Genomic DNA, 23,407 nt, shown 5'->3' with positions numbered 1-23,407 from the left:
TTGAAATATAACATTACCTTTTATTTTAAATTAAGTTTTCATTCATGTTTTTCAATTTGTTAAAATGTTGTCGACATTTTAATTTTTTGGTTCCTCTTTTTTTCTCTTTTTTCTTGTACAGGGTCGTATTTTTTAGTATTATTCAGGAAAAAACAGAGTTGAATCACTAAAAACTATTAGATTTTGAGTAGATTTTAACGAAATCTAGTTACTAGGCATCTGCACTAGTGCGTAAAAAATTACTTACAAGTCACTTGTTTATTTTATGAATACTGTCTGTAGTGCGGCCGAAGTTTAAAAAGCAGTTGACCATCAACACACAAAAATACATGTGTAAAAGCAAACAAATATAAAAGAAACAAAGAGTGAAAAACAAATCGTTCGTTTACAATCGTGTTGTATAGTTACAAAGCATAAAGGCTGTTTGTACGTAAAAGTTCGAACTGATCACTCGTACATTTCGAGATGTTTTTGCTATTATTAAGATGTTTTTGCCTAATTATATCAAACACTACACAACTCTCAACGAGCGAGGTGAGTACATTCCATTTCTAAATTAAGCAAGTTGTGTGTGATTATAACTAATTTGTTCGAACCTACACATCCTGCACATGCTTGTTTAATATTTTCACAATAGTGTATTTTGACTCTATGCAGTACTGTGAATTTAAGAACGAGTATACTCATGCAGATGTTTACTAGTTACGAAGTAGATTTTGTTCTGTATGGGAAATCTAGTTAAACTCAAATAGATTTGGCTCGAAATCTATGTGTATGTGTAAATGGTGTAGAACAGATCATATACTCCCACTTTTTTATAATAAAAAATGCACATGTGGCTCCTTAAAGTCAATTGCTTAAGTTTAATGTGGAATTTATTAATAATATCTTCCCTAATAACCCATTCTTTCGTATGCTTTGCAGACTGTCTAATATCAAAAGTCTTAGGGGCTTATTGATTAGAATTTATTTTTTTATGCAATTTGTTTTATAAAACATTGATAAATTCTTATGACTATGTCCCTAAAACTTTTTTAATAATTTCCTATACAGAGTTTCTGCAAGGACTTCTTATGAAGATCTTCTAGTTCTACGTTATAGGTCTTTTTATAAGCATTCATCGAAAGATTTTATAATTGGCCTATAACGGAAGACCGTTTAATAGGCATTTTTAAGTAAGCCTTCTATCAGCCCTTTAATAGAAGGCTTACTTATCTTTATCTATATATGGGCATTTTCATCGTGACGAACGTGACGGCCGTACGTTTTAAAGAGATGAAAAGTATATTTATACATATATATTTTTTAAAAATTTTTGTATCTTTATATAGAGCATCAATAGCTCTATAACTTGTCGTAAGAAGAAATTGAAAGATCTAAACGGCCCTAAGATATAAGTAGTTAAAGTGCGTGATGTGATGTGACAGAAATAGAAGTTGCTTATTTCCTTTTTGACAAAAATGTAAAAATCTGCGAGTTTCACCTGGCTATTTGGTTAAAACCTTTTTATTAATTTGGAATATTTATTGATTATTTTTCAGCTTTTAGAGCTAAAAAATTATTTTCAGATTTTTTTGTACAAGCCGTTATGTGTGACGTGATGTGACAAAAATTTTCAATGATGAAATTTGCAATATTATTGAATATAAATTAATCCATATATTTATTTTGGACGAACATTGTTGAAAGTTTTTGGAATCGGAGAAATATTTCGACTGTTTAATAACATTTTAGTTGAAAAAAGCTCCCGTATAAGAATAATATAAGAATTAACATTAATTAAGATAAAACTTTTAAAAATGCTTATATCACCATAAAATTCAACACAAATAATTTTGACATACACAAAAATCTAATTTTTTTAAAAATTGGTCCATACAAAACCCACATTGGATATACCCATAAACATGGATATATAACTAAAATTTCGCCATCTTCATAATACAAACACACATAAAAACTTCCAAACGTACAACTACTGACCCTTCTGATGATAATACAATAATCGGTCATAACGCCCATATAAAGCCGATATCCGAAAATCACTTTTTCCATACATTTCTTAAAAATATCATTTGTTGAATTTCTGAACTTTTTCTCCCACTTATCATATCACATATCATATAACATCTTTTTACATAACAATATTTCACAATTCGAAGGTTGTTTCGTGACGAACGTGACATTTCAAAGTGTATAAGAGAAAACCGAAAATTTGCCTTTTAAGGATCTTTATCTTTTTATATTTGTATGTTTTAAGATAACTATTATTTCAACAAATGTTTTCCGATAAAATACCATTTAAATATTAGCCTTTAAAATAATAAAAACTATTAAAAGCAAATGCCTGAAATATTATTGTAACTTTTAATTCCGATTTCTCATCATAGTGGTTAAGAAAAGCTTTGGGATCTTTAATATAATAAAATTTGAATCTTTTTCTACATTTTTTATTTTTGATGACTTTTAGTTTTTGAGCCACGGTGGACTTTTCGGTGGAAATGCCCATATGTAGATATATGAAAATGAATGTGTGTTTGTTTGTATGTTTGAACGTTATAGACTACTAAAGCGTATTCCTGTATGTCTGAAATAGGTAATAGGCTACTTTTTATTTTGAAATTTCAAGCGAGGAGCCACATATTATGAAAATATAAAATCCGTATATTTAAGATAATATAACAGTTAGAGTCCTCAAATTTTGTCGGAGCCACTTTAGTGTCAATATGATTATTTAGGATAAATAGGAGCCGTGTCATCTCCCATATAAATTATATACAAAAATTCGTTTATCATGGAAAACATTACAGTTAGAATCTTAAAATTTTGCACGAATGACTGTAACATTTTAACGTCCATGTTAAAATTTTGGGTAATAAATTGGTGGACTACCTATGAGAGCGGCACATCCATATTAATTAAATACAAAAATTCGTTTATCTGGGAAACTAATACCACTAAATTCTTAAAATTTTGCACGAAGAACTTTAACATTGATCTGAACATTTTAGAAAAATTCGAACATCTAAGAAACTTTTAGAGCTAGAATCTTAAAATCTTCTTGAAGAACTTTGAAATTCTTCTGAACATTTAGAGTATAACGGGCGGACTTTCAATGGGGTACTTGGTACCTCCCATATGAATTAAAAACAAAATTTCGTTTAACTCGAAAACTAATACAACTAGATTCTTCAAATTTTGTACAAATAACTTTAATATTCATGTGAACATTTCGGAGGAACTTCCATCTGTGGAGCTTGAAGAGCCCACATGAATTAAATAGAAAAAATCGTATATCCAAGAAACTATTATAGCTACAATCTGCAAATTTTACATAAATAACTTTGACATTCATGTGAACATTTAGAAAATAACGGGCGGACTTTCAACGGGTATCATGAATTAAATATAAAATTTCGTATATCTTGAAAACTGTAAGATAATTCAAATTTTTCGTAGATAAATAGAAATTGGCGAACTTACAATAATTTGCTTGGCATCTTTCATATTGTTAATCTGGAAAGCTATTGTGGTTAGTATTTTATGTGGGTTTTGTATTTATACTAGAGTGTAAAAAAAATATTGTGTATCCAAAAGCATTAGAATAAGAATTATTTTTTAAAAATAAAAGTATATATTAAATTTTAGCAAGTAATAAATAAATATATCATTAATGTATTACTTTAGAATTTATATTGTCATCTAATTAAAAATTTAGTAACTAAATAAATATTATGTATTTCATTTCAAATGGGGTAGCGAAGCACACCTGGTATTGGCTAGTTTTTTATTAAAATATAAAAATTTTACAAAAAAATTTCATGATGTGAATTCGTTGTACTTGTGGTTTTTGACGTCTATGTAAATTAAATGCAAAAACAAAATACATGTACATGTTGTATACATGTTGTTGCAGAACTGCTACCACCTTATCTGAATTCGTCTTGGTACGTGTACTGAAGAATACAGTACTTCTGACAAGTCAAGTTGTACTTACGATGTCGTCTTCAATAAAGTCGTCTCAGCAAGCCCTTCATTAAATTTTATTGAAGTTGTATTTGTGTTTATAATTGCGGACGTTTACTGATAAGAGACTGTAGGGTTATCACGTACATATCGCTTATTTACTGCAAGACTGGCATAATTTAAAAAACATCTCTTCTAGAAAAACGTCTTTGAATGTTTAATGACATTTTACTATTTCTTAAAAAAATTTTAAACAAATCGTGGTATTTGAAAGTAACACCCGAATAGTAGAAGTTAATATGTTTCTTATCTAAATTTAAACTAAAGAGACATTTAAAAAGCGAGTATTTTGTGGTACCGAATTATGAGTTATGACAATTTTACATTAAATGAGTGTATAATTTTAAAATGAGAGAGAAATCAAAACAATCACAATACAGCTTTTAATTTGCTTGAACCAACACACAATATCCACTCGTTCAGTTGAAAAAATCAAATATATCTAAAAATATTTAGTTATAAAATAAAAAAGTATTAAATAAAGAAATAATAGTGAAATAAAAAATGTTGAGCAGTAATGCTATTCTTACAGATTGGGATGGTCAAATAAACGTTCTCGAACGTCAAGATCTCCCTTTGTTATACAGAGGTACTGCTGGGGAAAACCAAGAGGATTCTCTCAATAATTCGCAAACAAATTCAAAGGAGTTAAGAAATATTTCTCGAGATAATAGTATTGAAAAACGACGAAACGTACACAAAACTATTTCTCTCGGCAATCATAATATTGTAGATGATAGAGATGCTAGCATTTACGGAGCCTTTTCCGAATCACTAACAAGAAGACATGAATGTCATGATAATATAAGTAGAGCTTCTTCTTCACGATTTGGATCAATTTATCAACAAGTAGCTGCTGGTTCTTCAATGTTAGCCGATAGTATTACAGAAATTATGGTAAAGCGAAATTTCATTATTTTTAATGTTTTTTATAGGTTCACATAAATTAATAAACCTACTAAAAAATATGAATTTTTTTCGTTAGGTTCTACAATATGTTATTAAGGTACATTAGGGTTCCCCTTGGACCATTTTTTGCATGAATACCTTTCAAACGATGCGTTTTAAGGGCACTTCACACGATCAAACTTTACGTACGTAAAGTCTAACGAAAAAATAAAATGAAATTCCATCCGTATAACAAAAACAGAATTAAAGTCGTATGATTTATATTTTTTGTGTTTATACGAAGTAAGATGGAAAAAGCTTTTTTGTATCTGTTTACATAAAAATACATCCCTGATCTAATGAGACTTGCTTGCTTTTTTAAATCATTCAAAAAATGAATTGAGAAATACGACTGTTCCATCCGTATTTTCTTTCAATGTGAGATGGTTTAATTACATATTGCGTTTAGACTATCTCATCTATACTCTTCTAAACAAAATTTTGACAGGTCATATTACTTGTGTGCATGTGTGAAGCCGGCTTTAGTGTATTATGTATGAAAAAATAGGTATTGAGAGTACCATATTCGGCTGTGCCGAATCTTAAATACCCTCCACCAGCAAACTTCATTTTATTAAAACCCATTTAACTATCTAGTTTTTAGATAACTCGGCAAAAGTTTTGTTCCCGTAATGATTGTACTAACATTTATTCATGTGTGGAACAAATTTTTATTAGGTCCAGAAAAATTTATATTGAGTTACGGTTGGACCATGACTTATTGTAGAAAGATCATGCAGATGCCAACAAATTATTAGAATGATTTGTGTATTTACAAACATATTCCTGTCGACCATTTTTCCGACATCAGGGCAAGGATTTCTATGCAAATGCATGTTTGTAACCAGTAACTCAAAATAACTTTTAACTAGTTTTCTATTCGAATCAAAGAATTTGCTACAAAGTGGCATAGATTTGTTGTTGCATATTTTGTTATAAATGCATAAATTGTATATTTTGCTTTAAATTTGCATATTTCCAACATTTTTATAGCATATTTTGCATATTATTAAATATTTCCATAACAAATTGTTTTGATTTCTCTGTATTTCGTATTTTTACAACAAGTTGTATATTGTAGCAGCAGTGATTGTGAACAGATTTTTGTCATAAGTTTATGTTCACAATAAAAAAAAAAAAATCTAAACAAACAATGTCAAAAGTAAAAAAATAATATTAACTAATTAAACGAGCAAAATAAACCAAATTAATTTTTTAATTTTTATTTAAAATTCTATTATTTTTATTATTCCAAATTTTAAACTAATAAATAAACAGTTTTTAATAAAATTTTATTTTTGTTTTGGTAAACAGCTGTTTGTTTGTAATTTCTGTGTTACCACTTTATCGTTTGTTATGCCAAAATCTATTGAATTTTTTATTTATATACTGAAATAAACAATTGACAACACTGAATTTTCTTACAACATTCGAAAGCATATGAAAAATTGTCGTAAGTGTTGTATAGAACTTTTGCATAGAAAATACCAACAACATTGTTATGACTATTGTAGCAGCTGCTGACATGCAACGCATACAACGCTACAACATCGATTGTGAATTGAACAACTGTGTATAGGAGTTGCCGATCGTGGTTATAAAGCGTTGTTTATTTAGTACTTTTTTCGGAGCTGTACATTTGAAATAAACTATTCTAAAAAGAAATAGATTAAAGCATGAAATTTGTTTTCTTATTCGAAATTTTTATTTCAAATTTTAAGCTCTTGAATAAAAAAGTTCTAAATAATTCTTAGTAAATTTTTTTTACTTACTTAATTTTTTGTAATCTCTTTTAGTTTCAGATTTAAAAAGTTCAATATTGTATTTTACGTATACAACAGTAAACAAAAGATTTTGATATGGAAATATTTTTATGGAAGAAGGTGCACGTGTAGACAAAATATTATATTCATATAAAAAGTTGGAATTATCACGTATAAAAAATAGCATATCTACATGTTTGAGAAATAGAGTGGGACCTAACCAACATGGCCTGAACTGCTAGTTATTTTAGCAAAAGTAGTGCAAAATAGAGTAATTACTGAGGAAGAACCTTACCACGCAGGAAAAAATATAATTTAATACGACTTGATCCAATAACATGTTCACGATACTTCAACCAAAGAATACGGCATCTTTTTAAATATTTTAAAAGTGCTGGAGGTATATTTGGTGAACATAAAGTCGTCAAATTCTATTGGAGAATGGAAGAATCTTACCACGCAGGAAAAATATAATTTAATACGACTTGATCCAATAACACATTCACGATACTTCAACCAAAGAATACGGCATCTTTTTAAATATTTTAAAAGTGCTGGAGGTATATTTGGTGAACATAAAGTCGTCAAATTCTATTGGAGAATAGAATTTCAACAAAGAGATCTCCGCATGTTCATGGCATATATTGGATGGATAATGCACCATTATTCAACGAAAATGATGAAAGTACTTTCCCAGCAGAAATTAATTTCATTGACACTTATATATCAACAGATTCAACGATAATGGAAGTTTCAAATAATGTTCATATCAAAAACATAATCATAACAGATCGTGTCAAAGAGAAATTCGAGGACAAAAGATAGGCAGATTTCATAGGCGGATTTAGTTAAGGTTTTACTGTGCGCTCCAACTGGAAAAGCAGCATTTGGTATAGGAGGGGCTACATTACACGCCATGTTCTCATTACCAATAAATCAATTTTCCGGAGAAATCCGCCCTCTTAGCAGTGATGTTGTAAATACATTATTATCAAAATTCATTGACTTTAAAATTATAATAATTGATGAAATTTAATTAAACAATTGCTTAATTCAATCATAAATATTGTATTTAATTGTATTTATGCACAAACATTTTCCTACCAACTAAATTTACTTACAAATATTCATCTATTTATTATGATCACGATGATAGTTTTTTTCATTAACATTCTTTATTCAATGCAAATAATTGAAAACTTTCATAAAATAATTGTATGTATTTGGAAAATTTTATGAATTATGTATTTTATGGTAAAAGGTATAGAATACATAATTGGTGTGAAAAAATTAAATGATATCTTAACGAAACTGTACTTCAAAAAGTTGTGGCGAAGCAAACGAATTAATTTTACTTTTAGACTATGCTAAACTAAAGGCTATGAACTATATAGACTAGTCTAGAGACTAAACAGTAGACTACACTATAGACTAAACTATAAACTAGGCTATAGGTTAGACTCTAGATAGACTAGACTATAAACTAAACTATAGAATAGACTATAGAATAGTATAAGTTTGTCATTCCGTTTGTAATTTCTATAATATAATTTTCCGACCCTATAAAGTATATATATTCTGGATCCTTATAGATAGCGGAGTCGATTAAGCCTTGTCCGCATGTCTGTCTATTGAAATCAGTTTTTAGAGGACCCCAGATATCGGCGAGATCCGAATCTTCAATAATTCTGTTAGATATGCTTTCGAGAAGATCGCTATTTAAAATCAACAAAATGGGTCGGTAAATAACGGAGATATGAGCAAAAATCCGAGACAACCTCTGAAAATTTCATCAAAAAATGTCATATTTTTTCCATGCTTTGTTAAAAAAGCAACAACAACACTGTATATTAGAAAAAAATGTACACGTATGATGTATTTGGTTTTATTCAGCTGTATATTTTTTGTATGTTTGGATGCTGTTGGCGTCATTACGTTGTTTATTTTGTTTTTGTTTTTCTGTGTTTTTCGGTATGTATGTTTAGATGTCGGTTGTTTTAGATGCCTTGTGTATTTTGTTTTTTATTTCGTTTAGCGTTGTTGTTGTTCATTTTGTTTTGCTTTTGGTGTAATGTAGTTTGGAAAAAATTTATAAAACTAATATGTTTAAAATACACTATGGTGAAGGGTATATAAAATTCGGCACAGCCGAATATAGCACTCTTACTTGTTTGAAGTGGATTTTGGATGGCTCTAGGGTCAAATTGGTAGTGTCATTAAAAGTTCTATAAAACTAAGTTTTGCCTACTTTTGTTGAGATAATACTCGTAGAACATATAACTTAATTATGAGTCGAAAGGCCCTATTCGTTGATACGATGGTATGGGAGCTAGGCGAAATAATATACCGATTTTAAAAATGAGTATGTATTTATACATATACAATATTAAATTTAGTATATCTGAAATAATTGTTCAATTCACAATCGATGTTGTAGCGTTGTATGTCAGCAGCTGCTACAATAGTCATAACAATGGTGTTGGTATTTTCTATGCAAAAGCTCTATACAACTCATATGACAATTTTTCATATGTTTTCGAATGTTGTAAGAAATATTAGTGTTGCCAATTGTTTATTTCAATATATAAACAAAAATTCAAACGATTTTAGCATTAAAAACGATAAAGTGGTAACACTGAAATCAAAAACAAAAAGCTGTTTACAAAAAGAAAAAAAAAACTAAAATTTTATTAAAAACATTTTATTTATTAGTTTAAAATGTGGAATAAAGAAAATAAAAGAATTGAAAATTCAAAGAAATTAATTTGGTTTATTTCGCATGATTAATTAATTTAATATTTTTTGATTTTTTATCTTTTGACATTGTTTGTTTTGATTGTTTTTTTCATTGTGAATATAAACTTATGACTTGCTGCAAAGATCTGTTCACAATCACTCTTACTACATTTTAGTAGGTACAATAATGATTGTGAATTGAACAAATATAACAGATAGAGTCTTCAAATTTTGTCGGAGCCAATTTAGTGTCAATATGATTATTTAAGACAAAAAGTGGTTGGATTAGCGTTAGGGAGTTTGGCACCTCCCATATAAATTAAATACAAAACTTCGTTAATCTTGGAAACTATTAGAGTAAGAATCTTAATCTTTCCCAAAATGTTAACATCCATCCATGAATTGTTCACAATTTTCCCTTCGAGGGAAATTAAAATTTCAAGGGAACAAAATTTTTACTTCTATTGGCGAGAGGGATGGTTATGTTTTATTCTTTTGATTGCAAAAATAAAAAGGCGTTACTTTATCGTTTTTCTTTCTTTAAAAAAAAAATAAAAATAGTCTCTAAAAATGCATTGATAAATCACAATATCATTAACAAATAATTACCTCCAATTTAGAAAAGTTTTTTTCGTAAAACGAACCTTCAAGAAGCATAGATAATATCTCGAACATTTTTGTTTCGAGGTTTTAACAAAAAAAAAAACGTATTTTCGGAAAATTATCGAGTATTCAAAATATTTTAAATTATCAATGGTTTCTCGAACTTTTTTGTTTCGAAATTTCTTCGTTTAGTTGAATAATCTTTATTTTCAAAACTCAGATCATTTGAGTGTTGCCAAAAGTTCATTTATATGCCAAAAGTTCATACATATGTATATCAATAATAATAACAATAACTTATTTAAATAACAAACTACCAAATGGCAACACTGAAATCAAAATCAGCTGTTGGAAAAGAAAAAAGTTTATTTATAAAGTGTGAAATAAGTTAGGTTTAAATTATTTTTTTTGTGTAATTAATGTTGGTTATTAAAAATATTGTATTAATATTAATTTAAAATTTGAAAATAGTTAAACAATATAAAAAATAAGTGTGTATGTATGTATGTATGTAAGTATGTATGTATGTATGTTTGTATGTATGTATGTATGTATGTATGTATGTATGTATGTATGTATGTATGTATGTTTATTTGGACTTTATAGGCAGCTAAACGGCTGTATCAATTTTCCATAAATTTTTCAGTTTCTTCGTGTGTCTGGAAGGAACTATAGGCTACTTTTTGTGTTGAAATTTCAAGTAGGCGACCAGCGACTGCAATATTAAGAAAATTTGAAATCAGTATATCTGAGATAAACAGTTGGCTTCAACAGTTGGAGCCACTTTAGTGTCAATATGATTATTTAGAACAAAAAGTAGCTTGACTAATTTTAACATTCTTTTATAAGTAGGAATTTGTAACCGATTATGGCCAATAGGCTAGGTTTGTTTTGGTAATAATTAAATTTAAGTCATTTAAACATTTTGGGAAATAAATTGGCGGAGTACCTGTGAGGGGAGCGGCACCTAACATATTAACTAAATACGAAAATTCGTTTATCTAGAAAACTAATAGAACTAAATTCTTTTAATTTTGCAAAAAGAACTTTAATATTTATCTGAACAATTTGGAGCAAAAAAGGGGTGGATTGTCATATGAGGGGCTGTGAGTCCTCATATGAACTAAACGGAAAAATTAGTATATCAGAAAAGTTATTAGAGCTAGAATTAAATATTACTTGAACTTTGATATTCATGTGAACATTTAGAGAATAACGAGAGGTCTATCGATGGGGTCTTGGCACCTCCTAATGAAATAAATACAAAATTATATATCTGCCAAACTGTTAGATTTTTAAAATTTTTCATTGATAACAATAAAATCTCAAATTAACGTTCGGAAAACTTGACGAATTGTAACAAATTGTTTATCTGGAAAACTATTACAGTTAGAATCTTCAAAATTATTAATTGAGGTTTTTATTTATGTTGCTTACATAAAAACGATTTACCGGAAAATACTGATCACAAAGAACTAATGACATTGCTTTAAATATTTTATTTTTAAATATCGGCCATAAAAATTGTAAACTAATTGTGACTTTAACTCCCATCTACTCAATGTCTAGTTATTTTTTAACATTACGTATATTGACGGTTTTTATACAAAAATTATTTTAACCGTCAGAATAACTTAAGGAATAACTTAAAAAATATTTGTGCTTAGTGTGCTTTGCTACCTTTAAAGCAATGTAAATAAAAAACACGATTTTGAAAATTCTAACTATAATAGTTTTCAAATATAAATCTTTTACATATTGGGGATGTCATGCAAATTATTGCAAGTTCGCCAATTTATGAAAATGTTAATTTAGATTTTAATGTAACCTATTAAAAATTTTAATAATATAATAATTTCCCAGATACACAAAATTTTATATTTATATGTATGTATTCATATGGGAGATGCCAAAGTCCAACTGAAAATCCGACATTTTTTCTTTAAATGTTACAGTTTTTCATGTAAAGTTTGAATTTTCTAGCTCTAATAGTTTCTCAGATATACGAATTTGTATATTTAATATGGCAGGTTCCAATTTGCTAGTCCGTTAATTTATTGCCCAAATGTTGACATTTATGTCAAAGGATTTTTGCTCTAATAGTATCCTAGACAAACGATTTTTTCTATTTAATTCATATGGGAGGTTCAACCACTCCTTATGAAAGTCAGCCCATTAAATTTCTTCGTGCAAAATTTGAAGATTTTAGGTCTATTAGTTTCCCAGATAAACGACAACACCAATTAGTTGTTATTGCAAATTTGAGGATTTTAGCTCTAATAGTTTCTCAGATATACAAAATTTTCTATTTAATTTATATGGGGGGTTCATGCCCCCTTTAAGAAGCTAGCTCTTTTAGTTTCCCAGATTAAGAATTTTTTAAGTTTTATTCATATAGCAACGCCCCCAATTGGTAGTCCGCCAATTTATTAACCAAAATGTAAAGTTTGTATGTGGCCTTGGCATCCCTCCTATTTGAAATTTCGAAATAAAAAGAAAATCGAGAAAATCCCATAAGGTCACTTGAAATTATTAAAACTGTGGGAATGAATATAATCCTAGAGATAGCAGGAGGAGAAACTTTTTCAGAATGAGCAAGTTCTTTCGTCAAAATTGGATTCAACTATCTTAGGATATAAATATTCCGGATATAAAATCCCTCACGAACACTGATTGGAAAATTCAAATCACTAGGTGTATTCCCTTTGATAAAAAAATAATTAACAATTCCGTACTTGAATCAATCCTGGTTTGAATAGTACGGTAAAAACATTATTTCGATAGCCAATAGTACATAGATTCTACAAAAACAAAAGCAGATGAATAAATGCAATTAGGGGCATAGGGTAAAAGAGGGACCATACGCCACCTTTTTAGGCGTTTTCGAATTAAAACCAGAATACACCACTTTAGTGGGGAGGGTATATTGGGTTTGTGCTGATGTTTGTAACATACAAAAATATTCGTCTTATACCCACCTTAAAGTATACCAATCGGCTTAGAATCATTTTCTGAGTCGATTAAGCTATGTCCGTCCGTCTGGCTGTCCATGTAAACCTTGTGCGCAAGGTACAGGTCGCCTATTGAAAATGTTTAAAATCGGTCCATTATTTCGACTAGCACCCATACAACCGTACCCCCCAAATAGGGCCTTTTGGCTTATAATTAATGTTAATGATCTATTATGTTAACAAAAGTCGACAAAACTTAGTTTTATAGAACTTTAAATGACACTACCGATTTTTTCAATGATCGGGCTTCATTTGACCCTATCCCCCATACAAACTCCCCTTCAGAAAATGACTTAAAGGTCAAAATTCACCTGCAAACACTAATAACACTTTTAAATTCTACATAAATAATATTGAAGAAGACTTACGTCCCCCTACCAACATGTTTATGGATAGATCCATATTTTGCCCTACTCCCCTTTGAGCCCTCTTAAAAAAATCTCTTTTTTTTGCCAAAAAAGTAAAAATATTCCGAAAAAAGTTAAAAAACAAACCAAATGCTTTATTTTTTTAATAATCCCCATTTTTAACGTACATACTGACTGGTGTAGGGTATCATATGGTCGGCTACGCCCGACTATACATTCATACTTGTTTTGATCTTGATTCGTATGCATACATAGATATGTTTGTTTTAGTTTTATTCGTTTTTGTCATTCCTATGTTATCTTAATAGGAAATTCGCCAAGGGGAGCCGTTTTTGTATTTTTTTTTTTAAATTTTAAAAGAGAAAAAATCTCCTCATGAACAATTCATATTTTTAAACGCAGTATCTCCCAAGTTTGAACAAACTTTATTGTTTTTGCCATTCCACTTGTAACACATGGAAATATTGATCATAGACACAAAACTATATATTTTGTGGATTATTATTAAATTCTAAAACGATCTAGCATTGTCTGTCCGTCTGCTGTCTGTTTGATGGAAGTACGATAGAGTCCGAACGCAGTTCAAATTTCTCACAAATATTTCTTATAGGTAAGGGTTGTTTGGTATTGAAAATGTGTATTATCGGTCCACGTTTTCGCATTGCCCATATGAAAATTTTTCTTACGACCAAAAATAACACCCTTATTCGTTTATTTGATGTTTAGCATAATAAATATTTACCTAATATAGACACGGGGTTATTTTAAAATTTAAATCTTCTTAAGCCGGCTTTACACGATCACACAAGTAATATGATCTGTCAAAATTTTGTGTAGAAGAGTACGGATGTCTAAACCAGCGTTGCGCGTTCATATTGTTCTAATTACGAAGATTTTCGGAAATTCACACGTACATAACCCGGTCATAAATAAAACTCATAGCAAGAGCCTAGAAATTACAAAAATTATCTTTAGTTGCTGGACAGAATTCAACAAAGTAGGTTAATGTCGCTTTCAGTGTTGCCATAAGTGCAATTCTAGCACTTTTTTTCGTCGGCTGCACTCATTTTTTAGAAAAAAGTGCTATATGATTTTTAGCACTTTTTTGTTTTTTTCTAGAAATTTTTAGCATTAAAAGTGCATTTTTCTTTTATTTTGCACTTTTTATAATTAAAGAACTTTAAAGTTTAATTTGTCTAGACTCTAGAGAACTGCAAAAATTTAGTTTTGAGATGTTTTGTGAAATTTTAAGAAATTCTCTAAAAAAAAATTTTGCATATGTTTATTGTAATTTATAATTTACACTGTAAATTAAATTAAGAAGTGAATTATTTTAATATTATTGTGCAATAATTGTGAAGTGACTACATGGTAAAAAGGCTAACATCTTTCAAAAACATTTTTTTGAAAAAAAAACCTTAAAATTTAAAATATACAATAAAATAAAAATGCATGAGCATGTCAAAACAGGTAAAAGTTCGGGAATGCCGAATCTTACTTACGCACCAACACAACACGTTTTACCAAGATTTGCTCATTTATTAGATTTATGCTTAAATTTTATTATCGTGTATCGGTTTTGTTTTCGGAATACGATCTTAATGATTTTTATCGCGGACCGAGCTCTAAGAAGGATGTTTTAAAACAAATCATTTTTTCGAATGTATCATAATACTAATATGTTTTAATAATTTATTAAGAAAAAATTTATTTTCTGAAAGAGGATTTACATATATAAGGGTAAACTCGATTATGAACAATTTAATCTCAGCAGATGATTTTAAGCAAGTTATTATGGACGCTTGGATATGGATCGATTGTTTTGGAATTTGATAGACCAATTTAAGATCCTATAAAACTTATTGAGGTTATATTTAATTTTGCACCATCCTTCAGAAGTGCTGTTAAATTTAGAGAAAATTAGTACCGATTTTGGGGTGCTTGTGCTACTTTTGGAAACCTATCAATCAACCCAGAAAAAAAGATTCAATATAACTAGTTCTTTTTATTCTTACCAAATTTTTTAAATTTATTTTTCTTAATTTTTTTTTTAATTTCGAAAATATTATTGACAATTTATTCCAGAATTACAAACTTGCGTATTTGATAACCCTCATATTCATTTGTTATATCAACATTTATATTGTTTCCTAAAAGCTCTTTATTAAGGTTCAAAGTTAAATTTTTTAAGATTTTTTTCAACAAGTATTAAATTTGACATCGTATATTTTCTAAAATATTTATCATTTTAGTTCCTAATTAAAAGTTACGTTTTGCAGTTTGAAAATATGTTATTTAAAATATTTCTGTTTTAAGGTATGAATCAAGATATCAAACAACGTTTTAGTCAAGGATATCTCAAAAAAGGCACCTTATATTTTCTTTATTCCTTCACATAAGATTGCTTATAATGTTTTCAATAAAATATACAAATTTCAGAATGGGACAATGAGGGAATTTCAAGTAAATCAACTTTTAGTAAAATAATCCACATCATTTCCATTCAAATTTCAAAAATTTTAATTTTTTGTTCATAAACAATATAATTTTTGTTTTAAAATTTTAAATTTATTTTTGTGTTCATCAACAAATAAAAATTTTTAAATATCTTGAATATTATGAAACTAAAAGACATAGGCTTTAATTGGGAACTAAAACGATTAATATCGGATAAACAGTTTAGTAAATACACGATGTTACATTTAATGCTTGTTGAAACAAATTAAAAAAAAATATGAACTTTAAACATCGATAAAATCTGGACCGTAACGAATTTGAAAATTTTGGAGAACTTTAAATTCCATATTTACATAAAAAAATATGTGTACCGAGGGTTATGTTCAAAATCCTACTTTTTTGTTTGAAGTTTTTTGAAATTACCCCTTATTGATTTTGTAAAGGGGTATTTTAAAATTTGAAATAGTGTTTTGCATTTTTAATATAAAACATCTCCTTGAATTAAGTAAAAAATTGCGGTCTGTACATTATACGTTGGCAGCCAGCCGCACAGACGGGTAGACGTGGCTTAATGGACTTTTAAAAACTTGATATGAATTTAGCACTTTTTTCAACGAATTTGCACTAAAGGAATTCTGGCTTCGCTTTGTTTCAGAAATTGCAAATAAAATTTGTAAAAACAACAACATCATTTGCAAACAAGAGAATAACTTGCAAAATAATAAAAATACATAAAAACGATATTTTTAATACTTTTTTAAACATTTTATATAAAACATTTAATCTTTGTGAAGAAATAAACATTTTATTTTCTTTGGATATTGTTTTATCTGTAAAACTTGTTTTAAAACTTGATCATAACAAGCGTAATTAGGAAAAAAATTTTTAAGTGTTTTTTTAGTATTTTCTCACCACTACACTAACAGTTTCTCTTTCTGCGCTTGGCTGATCTAGAAACATGAATTTAAGCATGTTGAGCCCGAAGAAAGTGTTGTAAAAGAGGACTTTTTGGTGCTGACTGTTTTTTTAACACACCATGGTGAAGGGTATATAAGATTCGACAAAGCCGAATATAAAACTCTTACTTGTTTTTTACGCACACACGATTTTTCTCGCTTTGCGGTCACCACAAAATGAAGAGTAAAGTAGAATAATGTTGTACGACTAACATTTTTATGTTGCAACCCGTTTGAAGCAGCCAAGCGCAGAAAGAGAAACTGTTATTGCAGTGGTGAGAAAGTGCAAAAAAACACTTAGAAAAAATATTTCCTAATTACGCTTGTTATGATCAAGTTTTATAACAAGTAAAATGGTAAATTTTACAGATTAAACATATCCAAAGAAAAGAAAAATGTTAATTTATTCACAAAGATTAGATTTTTTATATAAAATGTTTAAAAAAAAGTATTAAAAATATCGTTTTTATGTATTTTTTCTATTATGCATTCCTGAAAAGTTTTTGGAGAGTATGAGTTTTTTGCAAGTTACTCTCTTGTTTGAAAAATATGTTGTTGTTTTTACATATTCTGTTTGCAATTTCTGTATTTTTTACGCTCTTGCAATGAGTTTTATTTACGATCGGGTTATGTACGTGTGAATTGCCGAAAATCTTAATAATTAGAACAATATGAACGCTGGTTTAAAGAACTTGCAAAAATATGAAAACATTTTGATCTTTCGTACATCCAACTCACACCTTCTTAAAGCAATCCTGCACACTTTGAAATTTCGTAAACAGCCTTCTCACATTGTATCAGTGGTTGTATCGTGTATGCCTTGCTTTAGGAACTATCTGTTTCACTTATACTTCTAAAACAGAAAGCAGCCCACTTTTAACATTGCAAATTATAAAATTTTAAAAATTGCAAAAAGTAGTAAAAGCTTTGTTTCAATTATAACAGATTTTTTGATTTAGTATGTGCTGGTCCACACTAGGAAACTTTCGTAGATAAACATTTTCTTAATTCTCTTTTGAAGTTTCCTAAATGTCCACATATAGAAACTTTTGTTTCAGAAACTATGTGTTTATTGCATTGATTTGTTGTTGTACGAATGAGAAGAATAACAAAACAAGTTTCCGAGTACGGGAAACTCCGTACCGCGAGAGAGATGAATGATATTCCTTCTCTTTCTCTCTCATGCAAAATAAAAAGTTTCCCAATAAAAGTTTCCTAGTGTGGACCGGCAGTATTCGTTTTCCAAAAAATAACGTAATTCTTTGGTCAGTACTCTCTCTTTGGCTTTTATGCACATACACAACACCCTGATCTATTAAAGGGAACTTTATTATCAATAGGGAACTTTATTATCAATAGGGAACTTTATTATCAATAGTACTAAAAAGTTCTATTTTGGGGGATTTATTTCATATGAAAATTTTTAAAATGAAATAAGTTCCCATTTAAAAATTCGACATCTGGAGATAAAAAATAATAAATTATGGAATGATTTGGTTGTGTTGACATTTGTCTTCCCAATTTTACACTTTTCAATCGATTTCCGAAGCGTGTTCCATTTCTCAAATTGGACTACCAGTTAGACAAAAACAAAATAAGACCCATCAAACAAAATCGATATTTTTTGGGCATCTCTAGTGTAAATTTTTAATTCACAATTTGCATTTAATTTAGATTACGAATAAGAGGTTAAGTGATTCCAAAAGTTCGGTATATATGTGTAGGAACTTAACTCGTTCTTAAAACACTTTAGTTTTACAATTTTATTATTATACAAAAAACTTTTCCTGTTATTGTTTGATTTAAAAATATTTAATTTTTGATTATAAATAAAATTCTTAAACAATTAACATTAATATTAAAATATAAAAAATTTAATAATTGTTCCTACAATATGTAATTATTTTAAAAACAACAGTTTATTTAACAAAATTTATACTCAAAAAAGACACGCTTAAGTGACACTTACTACCTTATTATTTTTAATAATTTTATGGTTGAAATTCTTGAAAAATGTTTCAAAGTGATTTGAATAGTTCTTTTTGTTTTATAAATCGTTGGAATTTGCCGCAGTCTGACGACTATCAAAATGATCATGAGCCAACATCAGCAATTCTCGACTATTGCAAAAGAAAGGTAAGTTACTAATAATACTTATATTAAATGTATATTGTTTAGATATTAAAATTTTACCCGATCCTGTTTAACTCCGAATTTTTAATAACTTATTTTTTATACATCTTAAATTAGTTTTAAAAGTAAAAGCTTTATGTTGCTTTATTTGAATATTTTACATGCGCATTTCATATTAAGTGAGTTTCAGTTCTTGTAAATTTAAAAAAAAAAATATTTTTTCAAAGGTCATTTATTCGAAAATCGGATTTAGATAATGAATCCGTATTTAACGTCATATTTTCTTCATCACATCGAAGATATTGTGTTCGTAACTTTGAAAACCCTTTTTGACAGTTTTATTTATAAAATCTTGTATGCCATGTAAAAGTTTATCCTTAAGACTCTTTAATAACTCAATAAGATGTGGTTTTAAAAATTTAGATGTTTAAAGCCAGTAAAATCGGTTCATGAATATTAGATATTGTTAAAACAAATTATTTTATTTTGTATAATGTTCATCACATGGTGATATGCCAAAAATTTTGACAAAATTTGTTTGTAAGCTAGCAATACAATATTTTCTATTTTAATCTCTGTTTGATCTTCCTTCATTGGCATTTTTTTATTGACAACTTGGAAATGAAATGTTTATATAGTAATTTTATTAGAATCTAACAGACTTGTGGTATTTATAATTGTTTCTACTTTTCCTTCTTTTTTTTTAAGGAAACTGCCACTGTTTCGAATTATTTGCTTTTAAAAACACATAATTTTGAATTGCTTTGATGAAAAAGATTAATTTTTTAATACATCTTCCCAAACACAATTGTACGAGTGTTTTGCTTATCATTTTCTGAGTCGATTAAGCTATGTCCGTCCGTCTAGCTGGCTGTCCATGTAAACCTTGTGCGCAAGGTACAAATTCTTTTTTTTGGCCCAAGGACGAAGCCTATTGAAAATGGTTAAAATCGGTCCATTATTTCGACTAGCCCCCATACAACCCCCTCCTATAATTAATTTAAATGATCTATTATGTAGGGTATCATATGGTCGGCTACGCCCGACTATACATTGATACTTGTTTTATAAATCTTTGTTTGCAAAATTATGTTTTGTATCCATTACTTCTGTACTTTATTTATTTACACAGCTACAGTAAATATTAGACGAGTTCGTAAAAAATGATTTACAATTCACTCGTTTATTTTATGAATACTGTCTATAGTGCGGCCAAAGTTTAAAATGAAGTTGATGTTGTTTCGAAGTGTTTCGAGACAACTTATGAGTGATTTTATAAAATTTTTGTGTATTTAAACAAAACGCATTGTTACAAAAATAAAATACAATTAGTATAATTTGGAGTTTACTTTTAATCGACAAAATGCAAATAATCAATGGCTAAAAAATATAAAAAAAATTTTTTTACTCAATGTATTCCATAATTGGTAATAAATTTCATAATTTGTAATAAATTGAAATTTAAACAATTAAGAGTGCTATATTCGGCTGTGCCGAATCTTATATACCCTTCAACATAGTGTATTTTAAACATAATTGATCTTACAGTCTAGTTAATAAAATCATTAAAAAATTTTGAGTCGATTTAAGCCGAATGTTTCGGCGGCGGCTCAAGCAACTAAATATAGTTCGGCGGCTGCTAAGCTCCGACTCGAAGCCGGTCGACTTCGACCTCTAATTCACTGCTGGTAAAAGTATTTTCAGACTACAATACTGAGTATTAATACATTTCAAAATAAAAATATTATGAATTTGGTCGGTATATCAAAAAATCTGTAAGAAAAATACATAAGAAAAAATCTTTATCAATTCTTACCTTTATAAATTCAACTGTGTTCTTAAATTTTTCGTTTATGTTTAATTTATTTTACTTGCCTGTTTATTTTTTTCAGATGAAAATTGTTTCTAACGTTTCTTTTTTAATTAAAACTTTGATACATATGAAAAATTAGAAATTTTTGAAATTTTTCAAAAACTTTAAAATACGGTCGGTATGTCATAAAAATCAGAAGTATTTTTTGTCATAATCAATCCAATTGTATTTAGACTACGAAATTGTATTATACTACATGATTTTCTGACAAGTATTAATATTCAGTATTGTAGTCTGAAAATACCTTAAACATTGACGAGACGTAGATTTTGTTTTTGTTTATCGTAAAAAAAATGTTTTAAAAAGCACTTGGAAAAAATTTGTGTTAGTTTTAAATTTCAAACTTACATTATTCGCATAAAAATTATTGTACAATAACTCACAATGTACTCTCATATAATTGAAAACGTTTTAAATACTTTTTTCTGTTCATTAAAAAATATATTTGCAAAACAAAAGGGAAAATTATTTTATTTTAACAAAAAATGCAAATCATATTTTTTGCTGTGTATTTTTTGTATGTTTGGATCTACATCTACACACACACGTGTACATCTTTTTCTATATACAGTGTTGTTGTTGCTTTTATAACAATTTTTTGATGAAATTTTCAGAGGTTGTCTCGGATTTTTGCTCATATCTCCGTTATTTACCGACCGATTTTGCTGATTTTAAATAGCGATCTTCTCGAAAGCATGTCTAATAGAATTATGAAGATTCGGATCTCGCCGATATCTGGGGTCCTCTAAAAACTGATTTTAACAGACAGACAGACGGACATGGCTTAATCGACTCCGCTATCTATAAGGATCCAGAATATATGTACTTTATAGGGCCGGAAAATTATATTATAGAAATTACAAACGGAATGACAAACTTATATATACCCTTCTCACATTAACATGCTTTGTTGAATGCTTTGAAGCAACTAAATAAAATTTTTGTTTTTTTACGCCCTTCTTAAGAGGTTTGTTTACGATCGTGTTGTGTAGCGAAGTACTATGGTTACAAAGTATAAAGGCTGCTTGTACGTAAAAGTTCGAACTGATCACATTGATCACTCGTAGATTTCTAGATGTTTTTGCTGCCATTAAGATGTTTTTGCCTAATTATATCAAACACTACACAACTCTCAACGAGCGAGACGAGTAATATTCCGTTTCTAAGTTAAGCAAGTCGAGTGTGATTATAACTCATTTGTTCGAACCTACACATCCTGCACATGCTTTTTTAATATTTCCACAATAGTGTACGTGTATTTTGATACTATGAAGTACTGTGAATTTAAGAGCAGATTTTTAGTAAATATACATCAGCTGGGAAAAATTTGGTTATAATATATAACAATAATAATGATAGTAATAATAATTATAATAATGAATAATAATATTTATATTAACAACAAAAAATAAATATAAAGTAAATAACAACTCATGATTAAGAAAAAAATTTAAAATATGAATTAGATAAAAGAAAATATTAAAAAGGATACATAGTAGAAAGTAAAGTTCTGAATATAAAATTATAAAATTTAAGAGAATATAAAGTGAAAGGAAAAAATGGCGTTGAAAAAAAAGAAATTAAAAAACAAGTAAAAGTTCTATATTCGGCTGTGCCGAATCTTATATACCCTTCACCATGATGTGTTAAAAACAGTCATTACGAATATTATTACAAAAGATCCAAAAATACCAATTGTAGCCCATTTTATACGACCTAAATTAATCCGGGCTCTACATGCTTAACTTCATATTTCTAGGTTCAATATTATAGAAATTTTAAAAAGTACCTTTTGAAGAACGAATAAGTACCAAAAACATCCCTTTTATGGGTTCCCACTTAATCCAGGCTCTACATTATGTTTCTAGGTTCAATATTATAGAAAATTCAAAAAGTACCTTTTGTAGAACGAAAATGTACCAAAAAGTTTTTTGTATTCTGGACATACATACTTAAAATCATGTTTTCAAGTTCAATATTGTAGAAAATTCAAAAAGTACCTTTTGTCGAAAGAAAAACTACCAAAAAGTCTCTTTTTGCTAGTTCTTACCTAGTCAAGGCCCAACATGCTAAATTTCATGAATCTAGGTTCAATATTATAGAAAATTCAAAAAAGTACCTTTTGTAGAACGAAAAAATACCAAAAAGTCCCTTTTCATAGGTTCTTACCTAGTCAATGCCCTACATTCTAAATTTCATGTTTCTAGGTTCAATATTATAAAAGATTCAAAAAGTACCTTTTGTAGAACGAAAAAGTACCAAAAAGTCCCTTTTTATAGGTTTTTACCTAGTCAAGGTCCTACGTTCTAAATTTGGTGTTTCTAAGTTCAATATTATAGAAAATTCAAAAAAGTACCTTTTGTGGAACGAAAAAGTACCAAAAAGTCCTTTTTATAGGTGCTTACCCAGTCAAGGCCCTACATGCTAATTTCATGTTTCTAGGTTCAATCTATATATATAAAATTCTAACGTTACTGACTGACTGACTGACTGATTGACTGATTCATCATCGCACAGCCTAAACGGTTAAAGC

General features: G+C 28.5%; 1 protein-coding gene across 4 annotated transcripts in view; it reads left to right on the top strand.

The window, feature by feature from the left end:
* The first annotated feature begins 4,461 nt into the window (after window positions 1-4,461).
* LOC111679980 overlaps window positions 4,462-23,407 on the top strand; it is a 65,074-nt gene continuing 46,128 nt past the window's right edge. For 3 of the 4 annotated variants that reach the window (XM_046954931.1, XM_046954928.1, XM_046954930.1), the window contains exons 1-2: window positions 4,462-4,923; window positions 18,942-19,004. In XM_046954931.1, the coding sequence (XP_046810887.1) occupies window positions 4,531-4,923; window positions 18,942-19,004 (456 nt within the window). In that variant the 5' untranslated portion in view covers window positions 4,462-4,530. The remainder of the gene's footprint in view (window positions 4,924-18,941; window positions 19,005-23,407) is intronic. The other variant, XM_046954929.1, reaches the window with a different exon arrangement.

The sequence above is a fragment of the Lucilia cuprina genome, chromosome 6, assembly GCF_022045245.1.
Source record: "Lucilia cuprina isolate Lc7/37 chromosome 6, ASM2204524v1, whole genome shotgun sequence".
Classification (NCBI taxonomy): Eukaryota; Metazoa; Arthropoda; class Insecta; order Diptera; family Calliphoridae; genus Lucilia; species Lucilia cuprina.
Note: the sequence above shows the minus strand (reverse complement) of the source record. Positions and strands in the feature narration are given on the sequence as shown.